Genomic DNA, 20152 nt, shown 5'->3' with positions numbered 1-20152 from the left:
CAATCTGAGCATCACACCTAGATACAAGGAAGGGGAAATAAAGATACACAGCTTTATACCTCTTCACAAATACTTAAGAAAGACATGGGTTTTACTTTGTTTAATACCTGTATATAAGAGCTATGCATGCACTGTAAGAATGTCAAATGTGCTGGTCTGTCCCAGTATTTACACAAATAATATTTTAATAATCATTATTTTATTTTTTTATAGGCACTAATCATCCCAATGCAGGGTGTCAGAGCGCTTTAAATCATACATGCACATTATACATTGACAATAAATCGTAGAAATGTGCAAATCAATGAACAAGATCAGTTACATAATACAGTTAGGGTTACAAGGAATAGGAGTCACATGTCTTTTATAGCTCGCTGTGCTAGATTAGAATGATTACAATTTAAGAACTGCAAGGAACAAAAGGATTTGTGTTAAAACAGTAATCCACATCCAAGCTACATAAAATAAAAATATATCATCTGCATGTTAGATGATGTGCTTTGCAAGGAACATATAAGCCCTCTATGCTACTTTGATTCAAAACTGGGACTAGTGAGAACATGAATATCCCCAGCAAGCGTTACCCTCCAAAATTACCTTACCATTATTAATGTTCCTTGGGGCTAACTGGCCACACAAAGGGGCATATTACCAACAAGTAGCGATAATTATCGCTAAATAGGCTTAGCGACGATTTTTTTATCGCTGCCTATCGCTGTATATGTTAGCGGAAAAACATGCTATTAGCAACGTTTTTCTCCATTGTGCTAAAATATCCAGCGATAGCGGCAAAATGCGTGAATATCGCTGAGAATACAGCGATATTCACGCATTAGCGACGAAATGCTCTTAGCCATGTTATCCACCTCCCATTGGATAACATGGCAAGAACTGGTCTGAGCAGGCGTTGGTTTTTGGCGATAGCGGGAATATTTCCATCGCTACGCCTGCCTTGCTAATAGGCGATAGCGACGTTAGCGACTGCTTTCATTCGCTAACAGGATGGGTACTCCCACTTTGCATGTCATCAGCGATAAATATTGCTAACATGCAAAGCGTGCCCCAAACCGCTCGCTATCGCCTAAAAGCTGTCGCTAACATCAGTTAGCAACAGCTTGCTAATAGAGCGATAGAATTATCGCCGTTTAGCGGACAAAACGGCCCCTAAAGCAGCGATAATTGCCTATCACCACCCTTGGTAATATGCCCCAAAGTTCTCTGCAGCAGATGCCTTAACCCCATAAGGTATTTAAAAATGCAGATTTTGCAACCAATTAAACAGAATGGGTCAGATTTACAATTACTGGCGCATCTCTGCATATCGGTAGGGATGCGCCAGTAATTGTGCGCCGCAGCTCCGCCACCCCTGATGCGCCGCAATTACAATGCGGCGCACCATGGGGCAAAAACGGCACAGATGCGTCACGCATCTGTGCTGTAAAAGTGGCGCATTGCTGGAGTTGCGTCGCAAGCACGACGCAGCTCCAGCAATGATCAGGGTGCCCTATGTGCACAATGCTGTGTCAATCCTTATGCCTGCTTCAAGCAGGCACAGGGTTTTGACGCAGCATGGACCCAAAAGTGACTGAGTGAAATCTTGTAGATTTCACTCAGCCACTTTTGGGAGGCGTTCCTGCGCCGGAACGCCCCCCCCCCCCCCCCCCCCCCCCCCGTGATGGTACGCCTCTTCTGGCGCAGGGCTTTACAACGTGACGCATCTGGGAGATGCGTCACGTTGTAAATACCCCGCACCATGGTACATCTTTTGCGCCGCCGCTGCGTCACAAAAGTGACGCAACGGCGGTGTAAAACCGGCGCAAGGGGCTTGTAAATCTGCCCCAATATATTTACTGCCACATTTCTCCTTGTTGTCAATTTCTTTGTTGCAGAGTTTTTGCAAAATAAATGTGTAAATTAAGGCCCAAATTTTGCGTTGGGGGATGTGTCACTTTTTGGGCACAACCCTGAAACAAACTTTCAATTGTTAAATCTCGTAAGACACTCAAATGTACTCATGATAGACCTGTGAAACATATTTGTGAGGTATTAAGATTTGATGTCACTCCTTGTGAGGCCATGGGTTGTGATGCCACTTCCTGTGATGCAGCGCAGTTATGTCACGCTGTGATGTCATGCGCCATGATGTCACTTGCATACTGCCTAACTTGGTTAGTCGCCCCACTTCTTTTTTTATGACTTGTGCCCCGCTGGAGTACCCCTTCTACAGGGTAGTGGCAGCCCTACTGATTCGGGGGTGCTCGCCTTGCCTTGGAGACCTCTGGAGCCTTTTTGTTTACTGTGGTTTCCTGTAGAATATTCACTGTGACTCGTCTGTGGTCTTTAGTGTGTTGTTTAAGAATAACTTTACTTGCGAATACACTTGAACACGGTGTTCTGCTGCTATCTGCCGGTCATTTTCCACCGCTGCAGTGTTTATTCCATTGGTAAGACTCATTTCAGTAAATTAGTCCAGCTCTTTATTCAAAACTTTTTTTTATTCAGAAAAACAATGTAGTCACATGATTGTAAGTGGTAACATTTTCAAAGATAATGTGTACTATATCATTGTATTCCTCAGTGTAGTTTCTGTTACCAACGTGGTAGCTGTGTCTACCGCATTCTATTTTACATGATTTTAGGAAGTATCAAAGTTTTTCCCCAGACTCAATCTGCTGGTAGAAGCAGGACAAGCATTGTTCGTACTGGAAATATGACAGGCAGTTATACTGTACTACCTCAGCAAACATTGCAGGGTGGTCTTGCTGTGTAGCGCCCGCATACGTGTGGGTTTTAGTTGAGGCCTGCAGTGTATTAAAAGCATGAGCGTGGTTTGTTTTGGCAGGCACGTGCCGCCAGTGCAACTAGTATAGAACCCTGTGTCATTTGTAAGACTGTCACTTTGAAGGCCTGTTTGGCACAACACTACACTGGTGGTAAGGTGGGTATTTGTCCCACACCCCACTCTCCCCGTCTGTATGCGGTCTGGCCGATAGGAAAATCGCAGTCCGCACCCTGCGCCTTCCCTGAAGCCTGTGACCTAAGCCCATCACAGTTACCCATGCATGAAGCATGTGAGGAGCATGCATTTGAGGCGCAAAAGAAATGGCATTAAGCAAAGTGGGTTTTTCCCATTCCCCATTAGCTCTGAATGCCGTTCCCAGCCAGGTGTCATCCGGCCAATATCGCTGCACCATCGGCTCCATTTCCCTCACCAGGAGCAGCACAGAGCAACCTGCCCGACAGTGCCGTCGGTCCAGGCCTTAATGTAGGCCTTGCAGCACTAGGACCAAGGGAGCCAGTGAGAATGGCCAGATAGCCTTTCAATAGTGAAACACGAAATACACTGTATTTCACTATCAGGACATGTCACACACCTCAGTACATGTCCTACCTTTCACATACAATGCACCCTGCCCATGGGGCTACCTTGGGCCTATCTTTGGGGTGTATTTCATGTAAGACAAGGGAAGGTTAGGGCAGTACTAAACTGCGCACAGACACTGCAGTGGCAGGTCTGAGTTACATTTACAGGCTGCTCATGTGGGTGGCACAATCAGTGCTGCAGGCCCACTAGCAGCATTTGATTTACAGGCCCTGGGCACACACAGTGCATTGTACAAGGGACTTACCAGTAAATCAGATATGCCAGTCATGGAATCACCAATCCATAAAAACAATTTACAGGGAAAACATATGCACTGTAGCACTGATTAGCAGTGGTAAAGAGCCCAGAGTCATAAAACCAACAAAAACAGGGTCCAAAACAGGAGGCAAAAAAAGCAAAAAGTCTGGGGATAAACCCGCTGGAAAAGCCAGGTCTAACAATGCAAAATTCTGAGTTCTCAGCACAGACATTTAGGCACTTTTCTCTAGCTATCTGCTTGCTGGCTCATGGGCTCTCTACCAATACATTATTTTAAATGTACTTGCTTTGCGTGTCTTTCTACCACATTTCCGAGTTGAGTGTTCCTGCTTAACAGTCCAAACATGTACCTTCTGTGGAGTAGCCACTGTATTACTCTCATTGCTTCAGGCTGCTTGCTTCACCATCACCTGCCTTTGGACCTGTCCTACTAGCTATCTGAAGCACCCTTAGTCAAAGGCAATTTCGCTTCTACCACAGTTATGGTTTCTGGTGTCTGCGTCATCACTGCCGAAAAGAGTTCATTAGGAGTGTCCAGTGCTGATCTTACACACATTACACTGCCATGAGCCACTCCACTGCACACTTTGTTTTTTTATACGGTAACCTATGAAGACACATCTTTGTACTCAGTGTTTAAGGTGCACATTTATTTCTCTAAAGAGAAACAGTATCTTCACACTGTGCTCGTCACAAGACTATAGCCAATGGACTGTGTCAAGCATTATTAAAGGATAGCTTTGATTTCTGCCTTATTGCTTTGTACTAAATCTGCCCATTTATCTACATTTAGCTGTCTGTGTGTCTCATTATTTGGCTAAACGCATGCTGTGGAGAAATCCTGTCACTATTTCTGAATAAGGTTGGTCTGCTATGTGTGAGATGGCAGAAATGGTTGAGATTAATTAAAACTAATATGATGGCCGGAAATTAAGATTTATTCTGCTAACAGGAAAAAAGCACTCCACTTTACCAGGAATGGAAGAGTAGGATTTTTTCTCCCACCACTTAGTCCTTCTCAGTAAAAGACTCACGCACTACTTTTTGTTACTTTGCGTAAAGGAGGTATTCCATGGGTGGTGTATAGGAGTTCCCAGGCAACCACCCAATGGGTTTTGATACAAATCCCTCTCCACAACCAATCATAGACAGGAATTTGAGCCAAAATCCTATGCCTCCTCGATGCAGGAACAACGCAGAGAAATGTTTTAATTTCTCAAGTTTGTCTTACTTTGCACAAATGCTGGCTAGTACAGCACACATATAAAGTATGAAAAGTTAAAGGATAGTTTTGTACTTGAGGTGTCCCCTTTCTGTACAATAACTGTTCCTTACGGAATGCAGATACCAATGCCCTATGGAGTAAAGGTGTGTGTGTTGGCGCACTGCAGCCAATAGTGTCCCAGAAAATTAAGAGATGAAAACAGTGTTGCATTCTAGCAGATAAGGTGCTTGTTGCTCTATCTTTTCATTCAGCGCTGCATTTATTACTGTTTAGTAAATCTAGATCGCTTGTGAAAATTATTCCAGTGCTGATGGGATTGCTATTTCTAGTAAAGGTTATATTCAGAGAACAATAGTAAGTGTTAGGACAAGCCTTAAAATAGTTCATGAACTAATGTGAATAAGAATAAATGTTCTAGATTTGGCTAGAAATCGTATCGTCAGTCAACAACTCTTGTCCTGCTTTAGGAAGAGAACGCTTCAAAATAGGGGAAACTGGTCATTTTGCCAATGTGTGCATGATGAGTAATGTTCGGACAGTGCCAATTGTTTATGAAGTGCAGCCATTATAGTAAATCTAATTTTGACTGGCATTGATGAAAATATACTAAAAGAGGAAGAACCAAAGATGTCGCACAGAAAAAAATTGCTTCTGATAAAGGCAACAAAAAGGGCGTCATAGTGGAGATTTAAGTTCTAGTTCTGCGTGTATGAAAAATAAAGATAGCCAAGGTTTAGATAAAGTGAAGACTGGCATGAAAGAGAGTGTAATGTTTTACTGGAAGCACGAGATGATGTTTCAGCGTTGATCATTGACGAAGAACCATGATGTCCTCCAACTGTGAAATAGAGATTGATGGGAGGACTGACTAAATAATGGCAAGTCCAGGTTTACCTTTTACTATGATTTTGGATACCAGTTTTTACAACCGTTCAGAAAACACAACATTAGAGTACAATGGTGTTAAAGCATATGCTTATGAATTTGAAATGTTGTTACCACTGTTAGTTTCCAAGTTAGAAGAATTCTAGGAAATCTTTATGTTTCTTCAGGGTAGCATTATCAAGGAACTCTGTGAATTGCTCTAAACATCAATGCTAACAACTTGTTTATTGTTCTGAGGATGTCAATTACACACTCGATTGTATGGCTTTGTCAGATAGTATTTTAGAAAAGCTAGCTGTATAAATATAAGGTGATGTTTGAAAAATAACGTGGTCAATTAAATCTGCCCATTTAATATTCATGAGCAATTCCCATCAGCACCATGAAAGAGTTATCACAAATGATTAAGAAAATGTTAGAATGGGCTTCTTTTGTAGTTGGCGTACAAAAGAAATCAAGATAGTATAGTACTTTAAATGGGAAATCTGTGTCTCACCAGATAAAACTTTCCCCCAGGTCCAGAAATAATAACTGTGGTATTACTCCAGCGGTGATTTCACATACACCAGAATGTCATTCAGAATGGCCTCTGCCGCTTCAGTATTCCAAAAAAGTATGCATTGTTGGGAATATCAATGGGGTAGTGGCAGTTCAAGATGATAAAATGGTCTATGCTGAGTCAACTTTGGCACACAATATAATAATAGAAAAGATTTTACAAAGTCTTCAAAAGAGGAGTTTAACTGCAATTACAGAAGTACCATTTTTTTTTCGCAACAGAAGTAGAATATTTGGGTCATAGAATTTCTGCACAAGGTGTTTTCCTATAAAGACTCTTCTTCGGACAATTGAATAGGTGTCTGAGTGAAGTAGCAAAGATCAATTCAGATTCTTTTTAGGTTTGTGTGAATTCAATTCCAAATGTGTAAACAACTTTGCCACGGTTGCTCCTCTAGTGAGGATGCTGTTAAAGAAAGGATCTAAATTTAGCTGGTCACAAGATCACAAAGCTTCCTCTTTCCAACTGAAGAATTTTATTTTAGAAGCTTCTCCACACACTCCTTCCTTGCACACAGCTAAACTTATTCTAACATTTGATGCAAGTAGCCATGTCTAGGGGTGATTTTCACATCAGTAAAATCGTGTAAAACAATACACCGTTTTGCTTCTAGGTCTTTGTTGCAAGCTGAATTGAGGTATTCTACTACTAAAAGCAACGGGGCAGATTTATGAAGGCCTTGCGCCGCCGATGCGTCACTTTTTCCCATGTTAAAAATGACGCACCGGCAGCGCAAGGCCTTCATAAATCTGCCCCAAAGTGCTTGCTTATTCCTGGTGTGTTGAACATTTTAAGACTTGTTTGTGGGGACATTTCTTTTACATTAGAACAGATCATAAGCCCTTGCTTTCTTTGCTAATAACAATGGTACTGGGAGAGCTTTTTACAGGATTGCTAGGATTCTTTCTTGGTCACACGAATATAATATTCTTGTATCATATGTACCAGGATCAATACATGTTGAAGGCTACGAGAAATTATATTTTCTTAAATAAAGCAAAGAAATATTTGAGAAATGGTGAGCCAAGGGAGAAAAATGTGGTCCCAGAATTACAAGTGTTTCGAAAGGTGACAGAGTGCTAAGGGCGAGGTTCTGGTGAAAAGTGAACGTTATGGTGAATCATCTTTAGTTCATTAAGAGTGTTGGTATTACTCATGCTGATCATGTTGGAAAAACTACTGCAAGAAGAAAAGTGTGCTCGGTTTTCTAGTTGCCGTATATGGAAAACTTTAGCTCAGGTTTTGAATAGAGCTGTGTACAGTGTGCTAATAAAGACAAATCATTCAAATTACCTAGTGCAGTCAGGATTTCCAGACAGGTCTTGGATGATCCTTGCTATGGATTTCTTGGGACCATGTAAAGGTTGGATTTAGGAGAGGGTTTATGCTATTGTTCCAACTGGTCATTTTTCAAAGGTTACTGAGTTGAAGTGGAGTAAACACCCTGACACTGACTCAGTGATGGAATTTTTGTAAGATTGTTTCAATAAAGAGGAATTTCCCAACTGCAGTACAACTGGTATTGTCATTCAGTTCAAAAGCGTAAACAATTTTTAGAGGCTTCAACAATAAAACCTAGGAGAATGGCTCTGTAGTTCCACATTAGGTTTGGGTTTTGTAGAAAGGTTTATTAAGGTCAAAGTCAAAGGAGTTCAACTTGCATCCATATGAGAAATATATGTAAAACTAAATTTTGTGAATCTCATTTAGTCACATCATTGTCCCCAAACCAACACCACACGTTTTGTCTCTTTTAAATTGTTGAAGCAGGGAGTTCTGCACACTGGTCTGAATCTAGCTTCTTTAACTTGAAATTCTGTGAAGGCAGTTTCTCTTAAAGATATATGACTAAATAGGCATAGCGCAATGTAAGTGATAAACAAATGATGGTCATAAATTAATATACTTTATATACCAGTGGTCGTGCTAATGTTTGGCCTCATATGGAAAATCTTTTCAAAATGTAAAAGCTTAGTCAAAAATAAAGAGTCTAAATTTTTGGAAGTGCTTAAGGTTGATCTCTTTGGCAAGACCTCTCTTTTACAATGGTACATCGTGAAACCTTGAAATAAAGGTTAACTTTAAGGGTAAGTTTGAAATCAATGTTTTTCCTAAAAGATATTGCCTGTGATTTTCGTATTCCAAATTGTAGAAGGTCATCCTCCACTCACAGGGGTGAGATGTTTTCTTTATCACTTCAAAAATATTCCCAAGAGGTGTAGATAAATTCTACTAGACAATACTCAGAAGAGGCACCAGTGGTACTTTAACTAAAATATTTCCTGATTACATTAATTTTGGGATGGGAGTGTCCTGCTGAATGGTAAAGAGTGTGTACCATTGCGCTCAGAGACTCAACTGCAAATTAATGTGGTTTCCAGACTTTATTTTGACCTTGGCACATATGAAGGCTTGTGTGCGGCTGCAGGTCTAACCCTCACACTAACATTGAGGCACAGGGTATGGCTTTGAAATAATGGAGTGGTGCCAAAAATGTACCCTTCCCTGGGCACAAAACTACTGTATGTCTTAAGCAATATACTGTGAGCGGCGATGGCAGCATACCCTGCTTTTTGTTATCAGTAGCAGAACACTCCTTTTTACATGTTCAGGGATATAAACTATTTGCCTACAGGCCTCCTCAAATAAAGCTCCACTCATGTGTCATGACCAGACACTTTACTGACAACCCTGTGTTTATGTCAAGTTCTTGTGCATGTACAGTATAACATAGTAGCACTCCATATTGTTTGCATGTGTGTATGTCTGCTGTTACCATTCTGGATTGTCCCTGGTCTGACATGGCACATGATGGGGGTTGTGAAGCAGCCCACACCCAGTGGAAGAGTACTGCCTGCATTCCTGAGATGGAGGGTACAACACTAAACATACTAGTGTGGAGGGACAAAGACAGGGCTGCCATTAAGACAATCGTTATGGCCTTTATAGGAAGGGATTGTTAATTAGTCACTCTTGAGAACTCCGATTTGGTTAATTGCGGGGGGGGGGTGGGGGGGTGCTTTGAGTCAGCAGAGACAGGAGCTAGTGAAAAGGACATTTCTGGTTAAAACGTGGTTCCTTTGTTTACCTTTGAGTTGTCCATCCTTGAAGGCTGATGAGCCTGGCACAGAGCTTCATACCTATTGTGCTCAGTTTATTGAGCACTCCATTTTGGGCCAGCATTATCACTCCCTGCAGTGTACATTCATCAGTGTGCAACAAGAACATGTCTGCACTGCTACAGAAAAATTAATTATGAAAAGAAACCACATCAAACTGGTTTCAAACCCCAGACAGTTGAGCCACAACTTTGTCTGAAAATACACTATAAAAGTGGACCCTAAGTGCTCCCACTTTTTTTCAGTTCGAGTGCACCACTGCCTGAGATGGGCCGCTGTTCCAGGACTGGTATCACTGATGGTCAGTGTCCTGAAGGGGAGGGGCTCTAACTTGGTTTCTGCAACTAGCAGATGCTGTGGATCTGCCAGTAACCCTGGGGCCTCCATGCCTTCTAAGATGGCAGAGGAGAAAGAGACTTTTCCTGCAGGAGTGTGCCTGCTCATGGAGGAGAACCCAGCTCTTAAGTTTCTTTTGAGGGGTGGACCAGAGGGAGCCGAAGAAAAGCATGAGAGTACAGAGAAGCCCTGCAAAGTGCCCAGGGTCCTCCGGTCTCCCTATGCGACGGCCATATCAAGTCAACTGAGCGACAGGAATGTATGACTTGCCAGTGTCAACCACAAAGTAAAAACTAGCCAATTTAGAGAGCGCCGTGGAGAAAGACGGACACATCCTATGCTGACCCTATCTTCTTATCACTTCAGTAATTACCAGACCAAAAAGGCAAGATTCTGCAACCCCAACCACAGGAGCAAACTTCTAGAAGTGTCTTTGTGGAGCTGCTGCCATGTCAGCTGGCTGACCATATAGAGAAAAGACGCGATTGTACAAGCCCCAACGAGTGCAACAACTCTCCTCATGCCCTGTCCACTGGCATACTGTTGCTTGGAAATCACAAGTGCGTGCTTCATTAAGTAATCCAATATGCCTGAAATATATTGACTGTGAACCTTTGGCACACAGAGTTTGGTGGGACCATTTATCGAACACTGCTATCCCTGAACAAGAACTGAATAGTCATTTACTATGGATGATCTTCGGGTCACTGAATGCTAGGAAGCTGCCCTGCTATAACAAAATGAACCTGCCTCTGCGATTTAATTGTGATTACTTCCATGTTTCATTCTGTAGAGAACCCCATAGACCCAAGTAGAACATCCCATGTAGAGTGTTTTTTCCATGGGTACCATTAAGTTCTTCCATGACTAAAATACTTATTTTTTTCTAAAAAGACAAGCACTAAGCAATACTGCATCTAATGTGTGATTGTTTGACTTTTGAGTTTCTACCCCAACACTAGCTCCATGTGTCGAGTTGGACTGCTCACCCGTGCTACCCTGAGAGTCAAGTGTGGAAAGGTCTGTATCTGGCTCAGTTAGCAGAGCCATAGTAGGAGGGGCCCCAAAAAACAGAAGCAAACTACCCCAATTGCGATAGCAGGGGCAGACACTAGCACCTGTCTTCCCTAACCACCCCAAATGGAATGACAATATTTCCTTTCACATCCTTATAAACACCAAATGAGCATGTTCTAACTTTTGCACCTTCTCTTTGTTCCATTATGATCCTGTCTTAATAACAATAACTGACTTCAACCCCTCTACAACCACTACTTCATTCTCATGCTTTCACTCATATTTCTGCACATCATTACCTCGTATTGTCCTCATCACATCTGCAACAATGATTTCAACTTCTTTGACACTGTTCAAAACATTATATATTTTCATTCTTGTCTGCTGTACATTCTCTACTCTTTTACTTATCTCCTTACCCCTACAATTACTACATGTTTGAAAGCCTCATCCACAGGCATCTATCCGGTTCCTTAACACTTCAAGTCTCTGTAGCCGAAGTGGACATGCTGCAATCTCTCTCTTAAGACCACTCACAGGTAGAACTTTGGTGGATAAAATGATTTTTACTCTTCTCCAAAAAGAAAAAAATGGGCAAAGGCGCTGAAGACACTGAGCTGTATGTGAAACTCTCCTTCTCGTAGGACATCATGTACATGGTGGGAGAATCAGCCATGAATTTTGCTTCAACACCTCGAATTGAACCTACACAAAACATGGTGGCATATTAGCAAGGGCAATATCGCCGCTTTAGCAGGACTTTTTCCCGCTAAAGCGGCAATATTTTTATCGTCCTATTAGCAAGCTGTCGCTAACAGCAGTTAGCGACAGCTTTTAGGCGATAGCTATAGGTTTGGGGCCCGCTTTGCATGTCAGGGATATTTATCGCTAATGACATACAAAGTGGGCGTACCCAAACTGTTAGCGACTGAAAACAGTCGCTAACACAGCTATTACCTATTAGCATGGCAGGCGAAGTGATAAAAAAATTTGCGCTAAGCGCGATTATCGCTATGAACTAACGCCTGCTAAAAAGTTGACTTACCTGTATAGTCAATGGGGGGTGGATTATCACATTAAGCCCCCATTTGCGTTAATGCGAGAATCTCGCTGGATTTCCACCGATATTCTCGCATCTCGCCGCTATCGCTGGATATTTTAGCACAATCGAGAAAAACGTTGCTAATAGCATGTTTTCTCTGCTAAAATATCCAGCGATAGCCAGCGATTAAAAAAAAGTTGCTAACCACGTTTAGCGATAAATATCGCTATTTCTTGCTAATAGGCCCCAGAGTTACTTCTCTTCCTTCTCTGCCCCCAGTGCCTCATACTTGACAATGATTTTTGGGAGTGTTTCAGAAGAAAACTGAGTGGTTATAAGTATAGACTGAAAGACTTTGGGGACAGGTAGAATCCTTGTGAGTCCTTGTTTGCAAAAAGGGTCATGACTGACTGCTTGTAACAGAGTGTCTTTGGTCAAGTTAGTCCAGTAAGGAGTGGGGAATGTCTTTCAATTTGTGTCACAAGACAGAATTGGTTAGCAGTACATATGTGTTTTATGAGTTATCATTCTTTATCACTGAGTGGAAAATTCAGGTGAGATTAAAAGCTAGGCAGATCTCATTTTAGCCAAAATAGGGAAAGTGCAGGAAGAGTCCTGCAATAAGTGGGACTCTGGTTACACCCTCATTTCAACATTTTAGCATGGGTGGATTGGCCATATGGGACACAGGAAGGTAGGTTAAGGACTAGGAGGCTGTATCAAAGGGTATGGAGAGAGGGATTTTCAGCTATATGTTAGGGAAAACACATATAAAGCTCTCCCCTCCTAGAATTGTCTAAGGGACAGTTAGACTCACTCAATTCACTTTCTTGAAACAATATGGGGATTTTGTGATCAGATTTTCCAGGGTTGTTTTTAGCTCCCTATCCATCAGTCCATTGTATTGTTCAAGAATTCATTTTACTCTTGCTAATTTGCCAAAGACAATGTTAGTGAATTGTTGGAGCATCTGAGCATGTGCCAAGACGCTAGACTAACAGGTCAACTGCCTACCTTGCTTGCCTGCTACTCTGCAGAACAGCAGCGTGGAAGCAGTCAAAGCTACACATGTTTTTAGTCTGTGGAGTCTGGCTCCTGATGCCTTCCATTGTTGTCAGTGTTTTAACTCTGGGAGTGGCTGCAAGGCACATCTTCTATTGCACGACCAAGTCATTAGCAACTTTATTGTTTACCTTTTTTTTGCAACTTCACTTTTGGTGTCTTCCTCTCCTGCTCCAGTGGGCACAACACAGTTGTTCAATATATTAGAAAACAGACCAACAGCACATGTTGCAGGCAACAGAATCTGAGCCAAAGCAAAATAAAAATCCCCAAGTCTACAGAAAAGAGCCACAACATGTGTGCAAATACTACTTCAAACAATTTTAGTTTGTGAAAATAATTTTATTCAAAGAGCAGCATATTGCTTCAAGGCACTATTTGTCATGTATCTGGATTTATAGGAGCACTGCATAGTGAAGATAATGACAATATTTTACAATACTTTTTCTGATTTTCACAGTTTATTTGGCAAACATACACCCTGTAACTATTTGAAAAAATACAAGGGAGAAAAGCTCCTTTCTGAACAAGGAATGGTTTGAAGAAAATGTAATTAAAAATATTGTCATACATAAATGTATTGCATTTACAATTTCCCAGTCAAGAGAATATGGAGCGTACAAAATATTAATATTATCGTTTCCCAGCTGAATCAAACGTATATTAGGTAAGTGCTATAAGCGTTAGGTATTACTTTAGATGAAATGACATGATGCGTGCGTTACACTGGCATACGGCAGCTTCCATATGATAAGTGATTCCTGAACAATTACTGCAAATCACATAGTTTACAATGAGTTTGATCATTATGCAGAGAAATACAAAATACTGCTTTAGTAGACATTTATTGCAGAAACTCAATGGTCATAAAAAAAATGTAAATCAGTACTGAAGAGTTATACACCATTTACAGACAAACAAGCCAATTTGCTCGACTGAGTTTATGCTTACTATTGTAGTAAACCAACTTGATTGCCTGTTATTAGTAGCACAAGTTTTCATTATTGGTCAATAACCAATAATTCTATTATCTAAAGGCATTGGTGCTTAGTGTGAAATGCAGGGAGTGTGTAATTAGGTGTAGCAACATGGCAAACGGAATCAGGTGGTGGGGCCTTCAGTGAGGTATCTAAAAATTCAGAGGGCCCGATTCACAGAACTAACTTAAGACAAAATCCTAAACTTACTACCATTTTCGTATTCACAGAAGACACTTACTCATTTTGGTATTCACAGAAGACACTTACTCATTTCGGTATTCACAGAAGTTAGGAGTCCTAACTTTAGGACTCCTAAATGCCTTCTGTGAATACCGAAAGTCTTAAAATTAGGATTTTTCTCAGTTTAGTAGTAGTAAAGTTGAGAAACATCCAAATATTAAGACTTTTGCTATTCACAGAAGGCATTTAGGAGTCCGAAAGTTAGGAGTCCTAACTTTACTACTACTAAATTGAGAAAAATCCTAATTTTAAGACTTTCGGTATTCACAGAAGGCATTTAGGAGTCCTAAAGTTAGTAGTCCTAACTTTACTACTACTAAATTGAAATAAATCCAAATTTTAAGACTTTCGGTATTCACAGAAGGCATTTAGGAGTCCTAAAGTTAGGAGTCCTAACTTTACTACTACTAAACTGAGAAAAATCACAATTTTAAGACTTTCGGTATTCACAGAAGGCATTTAAGAGTCCTAAAGTTAAGACTCCTAACTTCTGTGAATACCGAAAGGAGTAAGTGCCTTCTGTGAATACCAAAATGAGTAAGTGCCTTCTGTGAATACAAAAATGGTAGTAAGTTTAGGATTTTGTCTTAAGTTAGTTCTGTGAATCGGGCCCAGAGAGTTTATTCTGGACAGCATCAACATTTGTGCAATGAAGATAAGTACAGTGCTGTGGACGTTACCCCTCCATGCCAATCGACAGTACAAGATATTTCGAATCAGAGGAATATTGCATAGTATACATTATTTCAAGAATCAAGTACAGGTGCAGTATCTCATGATTAATTCCCCGGCAGCATTTCATTAAAACATACCTAATGTTTACCCACCAAATAAGCCTTTCATCAAACATACATTTTGTGACACACTGCCTCTAAGTCATGTCATGGCACATTATAACATTTATTTGATTTGACTTTGGTACACATATGACAACACTGTAAACTGAATGGCCTTTTGGTGCTTGCAATTAATATCAGTTACAGGAGAATCATGGGCTTAGCTAAGATTAGGCAGGGCAATGTTTTTAGTAGTATATAAAAAAGAAGGGAACAGACACAAAATCTCAAGAGAAGTTGCACAGAGTTTCACAACTGCGGACTAACCAAACAGTTGGTCCCGTAGCTTGTCACTCAGACCTGTAAGAATTGATGTAATATGGATAAAACGTTGACCTGAGCCTTTGCATTGACTAGCCTACACTAGACATATCTTCAGATCAAGTGGCATGCTCACAATATGTTTGAATGCTAGTTGTCTGAGTTGTGTGGCTTTTTCATTATATAATTAAGGCAAATATTCACAAACAGGGTGTTTCACAATTCTAATAATGAGTACACCCACATCTAAATTTCTTCCTATCACTAAGGAGCCGGACTATTGTAGGTTACTATTTCCAAGAATTGGAAGAGGGGTGAAGGCGACAGCATATCATTTGAATGGAGATTTTGGACACTGAATCATGAGTTTGTTTTGGAACCACTTAACTTGAATGCTCCTCCCAGCACTAAATGTTTGATATGCAAATACTGTCATGAGATCAGGCTGGCTTTAGAGTTTGGCTAATAGAATTTTGGGATGCAATTAGGGTACATTTTCCTTCTCCTCCAAGTTATCAGAGTGAAATGTATCATATTTAGAAGTATCAACAAAAGAGCAGAGATTTCTCTTCCAAAGTGGCTGTGTCTTATCTTCTGTAATAGTAGCCACTTAGGAAACAACGGGGAAATCTTTAGCCACAAAGCTACAAGCCCATGTCAGATGGTGGAATTTCTACCACAAATGAGGAAACTGAAAGTGTAGCTCTAAAAACGGAAGTACATTGTCAGAGCCGAAATGTATCATTTATCAAAAAATCTAAGGGGTGGCCCAAATGACACTCTTGAGCATGGGTCTTCAAACTGGGGGCAGGCACCTCTAGGGGGGCCTCAAGTGATCCTAGGAGTGGAGGGGGGGAGGGTGAGATGACCAGGCTCTGGCTAAAAGTAGCTGATAACAGTGCTTTGTTTTAAGCTGAAAAAAAAATAGCGGCAGTAAGAGTCTCTGTAATGGGCCATCACTAACATCTTTTGTCATTTATATTCCAGCTGGGAGTATGAGTCAAAGGGAAAGGGACTCCCAATATTCTTCAAAACCCCCACCCCTCATTTCTAATAATCACACTTTGAATACATTGACACGTTAGTAGGTCCTGCCTTTCCAGAATAGTATGTTTGGCAATCCTGTATTAGATTGCATTTAAAACAATAACAGAACTTAACTGCAATGCTTAAATACATCTAGACATATTTAAACACTGACAAATTAATAGAATAACTGAAAAATTCTGAGGCACGGCATTAAAAAGTTCAAAAAACACTGCTGTAGAGTTTTGGGTTCGTTATGTAGTAACCAAACCAGAGACACAGTTATGCTATAGTCTAGCCTGCTCCTCAATTCTGACTCCGTGCTACATCTTCCAATAATGAGGTGTATGCAATAAACCCATGAATTGGCATGATGGCTCTACAGGCAAACCCTAATGAATAGAAAGCCCCCATGAGGGAGAGAAGATAAGTAAAGCCTGGGACGACGGCGGCGGGTCTACACTCCCTTGCACAGTCCTGAAGGGACCATAAACAGATTGCGTTGACTATATATTAGGAGGAGTCCACGTTGACAGTTGGAAAAAATCCATAGATTTAAGGACGGCCTGCCTAAAGAAATATATCTTGATGAATTCGGCTTGAAAATACACATTGGGCCGTCCATTTATACACATACGAGGATAGTATGACAGTTGTCTTAAAGTTCTTGGAAGTATCGTTATAAAAATTGTTGATGTATAGTATCACTGAGGAAGGCATTTGGACTTAAACGTTTATTTAATAATTATGTATGTATGATTGCTGACTAAAGAAATCTAATTTATAATGTATCCCTCTGGTGTTCCTTTTCTACATGTCTCATTTACCAGCATGTTAGGGACACTTTACATATGTTTACTTGAAAGTATGGCACCTTTTTCATGCCAGTCCTTCATGAGGTAAACTCCAGCAGACATGGTGGGGCATGAGCCACTATAGATCGAGCAGCTGATCCATCACCAGTTATCACCATACATTGATGGAGACATTGGTCAAGTGAGAGGCGCCTTTGCCAGCGATGAGCCTCTGTCAGCAAGATATTTGCCATCGTAGGCCCTATAACAATGGCGGGGATGGATTTTTCAGTACTGTCCTGCCCTACATGAGACTTATAGAATCTAATGAATAAGTCAGTACAGTTCATTAAATAGGAATTTCACAGTGTGGTACCTGATAAAAATGTCATGCAACATAACAGATTCAAGTCTTAGAACCACAGCTTAGCAACAATAAATAGCTCTGAATCCAGTGGTAATTATTTTTGTGACATATTATCTAGTGAGTAATTTATGCCAAAATATTTGATTCTTGGCACTAATCCAGCATGCTTTTAATGGCATACATAATTGGTATTTGATGGCTTATTGGCTCAGTTCCCAGATGGAATAGAATCCTAAGTCTATTCATGAACCATTACCATGTAGAACTATTCTCACATATTCACCACTAGCCTCACTAAGGCTACGACACTAATGCGTCTGGGATCTCAAATATCTATTGTTTTCTCTCTCTTCAGGTGGTCGTAAAAGATATTGGAACAATAGTAAGGATTGCCCATGCTGCCACTGCCTATTAACAGTGACAATTCACACAAATTGATTACAGAAATATAAAAAACCACAGTTATCTTTTACTCATTTCGCATTTTTGGGTACCCTCCTCCAGTATCTGTATATTCAAAGAATGCTATAAAATAGCAGGCAGTGAAGAGGCTAATTTCTCCCAGTCTAGAAATGCAGGACCTTTGAATTAAATAAATATATGCTTTTTCATTTAATCCTTCCTTGTAAGTTGTCCCACCCCCTCAAAATACCGAAGCTCGCTCCAGCACTCTGTGTTGTAGCTTTCATTTTCTCTGAGGAGACTGACAGTCTCCTAAAGTGGTTCTATTAGTTGAAATAACTAGGAAATTCTTTAAGCGTAACCATCATAGCTGACAAACGCTTATTTCGTGCTCATGAAAATGGCGCTAATGTGAGGGGTTAGGAAATCTGCCTCTAGACCTGTCCGTGCTTCATACATGCAGAGCATGACTGACATGGTCGATGGCCCCAAGTGACAACCCCGCGCTCCAGCAAGGACAAGCAGCTCCCATTTAAGTTTCAAGGCACTCATATTAGAACAACAGGATTCATGCTATTATCTGAAATGTTTTACAAAAAGCAGTAATAAAATTCCTGAGCATTAAAACGGAGATACATTCAATGTCTTCTATTTAGTGGAATGTGGCCCGTTTCCTTCATATACCTCCAGACATCAGGGGTGTTGACTCATTATATGCAGAGGGGTTTCTTGATGGATGATACAGGTCGGGTCCACTCAAATCGACGTCAACATGCAAGGAGATTTTCTGTAAAATAAACAGTACAATTGGAATACAAAATCATGAACTTTTGAGAACACGTCATTTAGACCATGTGCATGTTATTGCACAGTGAATTTATTTTGAAATATTTTTGTTGATTTTTGTGCATGAGTACCTTCTACACTGCATATGCAGCACCATACAATTCAAGTAATCAATGTGGAATGTCCCAGTGCGTCAGCGTATCGCATACAGTACTGTAAACATCAACAGGAGACATTGGTTCTTTAATATATCTACAACAAGTGATAGAGATAACAATTTGAGGTAGCAGGGCAAGTGATGGTGGCAACTGCCCCCATCTAAGGCCACCAGATAAACCTCCACTAATTTAGGAACCAGTATACACTTGTAGTCATTGTAAAACTTATCCAGTAGACCATTCAGGCCAGGAGTTTTTCCAGGACCCAGCTAAGCCCCATATTGTCACCCGCAGTTCTTGTTCTGTTATGAGCTTCTGCAACTCCTCTTGGGCTACTCGATCAACAGTAGATAACTCCAGGGCCTCAAGGAATGTGTGTATGTGCGCTTCATAGGCTGGGTCACATAAAACTATGTAGTATGTTGTAAATACGTTGTGTATGTCCATCTGGGTAGGGACCATGTCGGCTGGAGCTTGCCATACTGTCATGATCGCAATGATGGATATGCGCTGCCCAGAAGCCAGGCCAGAATACAGTCAGCCTTGTCCACCTCTGAATACATCTTGGCATGGTAGGCCCTAAAGTCAAGCCATTGCAACGGAGACACCAACTGAGAATGCCGATCCCTGCCAGCTGTGAGGGCTCCATGTCCCATTGGGGCCTTCCGAGCCCCTGCCTCAAGTGCAGTCAAGGACGCCTCCAAGACTGTTAATACTCTATGCAGGACTGTCCATACCCCCATCACAGTGGTGGTGCAAAGTCCCCGCAAGACTACTTTTAGTGCCATCTATTCTGTCAGTATGGACGTCCCTGTGCCCCAGTTTTCTATAAAGTAGTTAGTCAGCATTTCATTTTTTTTTTTTTTATTTTTTTTTTTTATTCATTGGCAAATTCAGACAATCAACATAAATTACTTATAATGAGCAGTACAGTAAAATAAGATATACATGGACTACAACAAGAAGGCATGGCATATGTTGAAATGAGTAATCAATATAGTACCTGAAGTATATGAGTCATCCGTCAATTATATATATACTAAGGGAGTAAAATAAAAGCAACCAAAACCATATACATTTTAACCATACCAGGCAGCATCATAATTTGAAGCCAAGAAAGTGGAAAACCACATAGTCAATAAGGAGAAAGGTGAAACAGAAGGGAGAAGAAAAGAAGCAAAGTAGCGAGATATATATACAATCATACATCCTAAACAAGATTTCCACTTTCAGTATTATACCACCTAGTAATGGGCTCCCACAGCTGTTTACCTATTGCCCTCATTGTCCTGCCTCTTGTGGCATAGATTGCGATTTCCTGTTTATAGATGGCAATAAATCGACTAAGCCACATACTAAAGGTGGGGGGCTCTACATCTTTCCATCTAGCTGCCAGAATTATTCGAAGTACGGC

General features: G+C 40.9%; 1 protein-coding gene across 1 annotated transcript in view; it reads right to left on the bottom strand.

Moving 5' to 3' along the window:
* Window positions 1-13209: 13209 nt before the first annotated feature.
* Window positions 13210-20152, bottom strand: part of DRAM2 (DNA damage regulated autophagy modulator 2) — a 230302-nt gene continuing 223359 nt past the window's right edge. Inside the window, exons 7-8 of the mRNA XM_078644130.1 lie at window positions 14724-18581; window positions 13210-14032 (exon numbers count right to left, since the gene is read on the bottom strand). Of these exons, the coding sequence (XP_078500256.1) occupies window positions 18471-18581 (111 nt within the window). The 3' untranslated portion in view covers window positions 13210-14032; window positions 14724-18470. The remainder of the gene's footprint in view (window positions 14033-14723; window positions 18582-20152) is intronic.

This window comes from Lissotriton helveticus, chromosome 5_1 (assembly GCF_964261635.1).
Source record: "Lissotriton helveticus chromosome 5_1, aLisHel1.1, whole genome shotgun sequence".
Taxonomy (NCBI): domain Eukaryota; kingdom Metazoa; phylum Chordata; class Amphibia; order Caudata; family Salamandridae; genus Lissotriton; species Lissotriton helveticus.
Note: the sequence above shows the minus strand (reverse complement) of the source record. Positions and strands in the feature narration are given on the sequence as shown.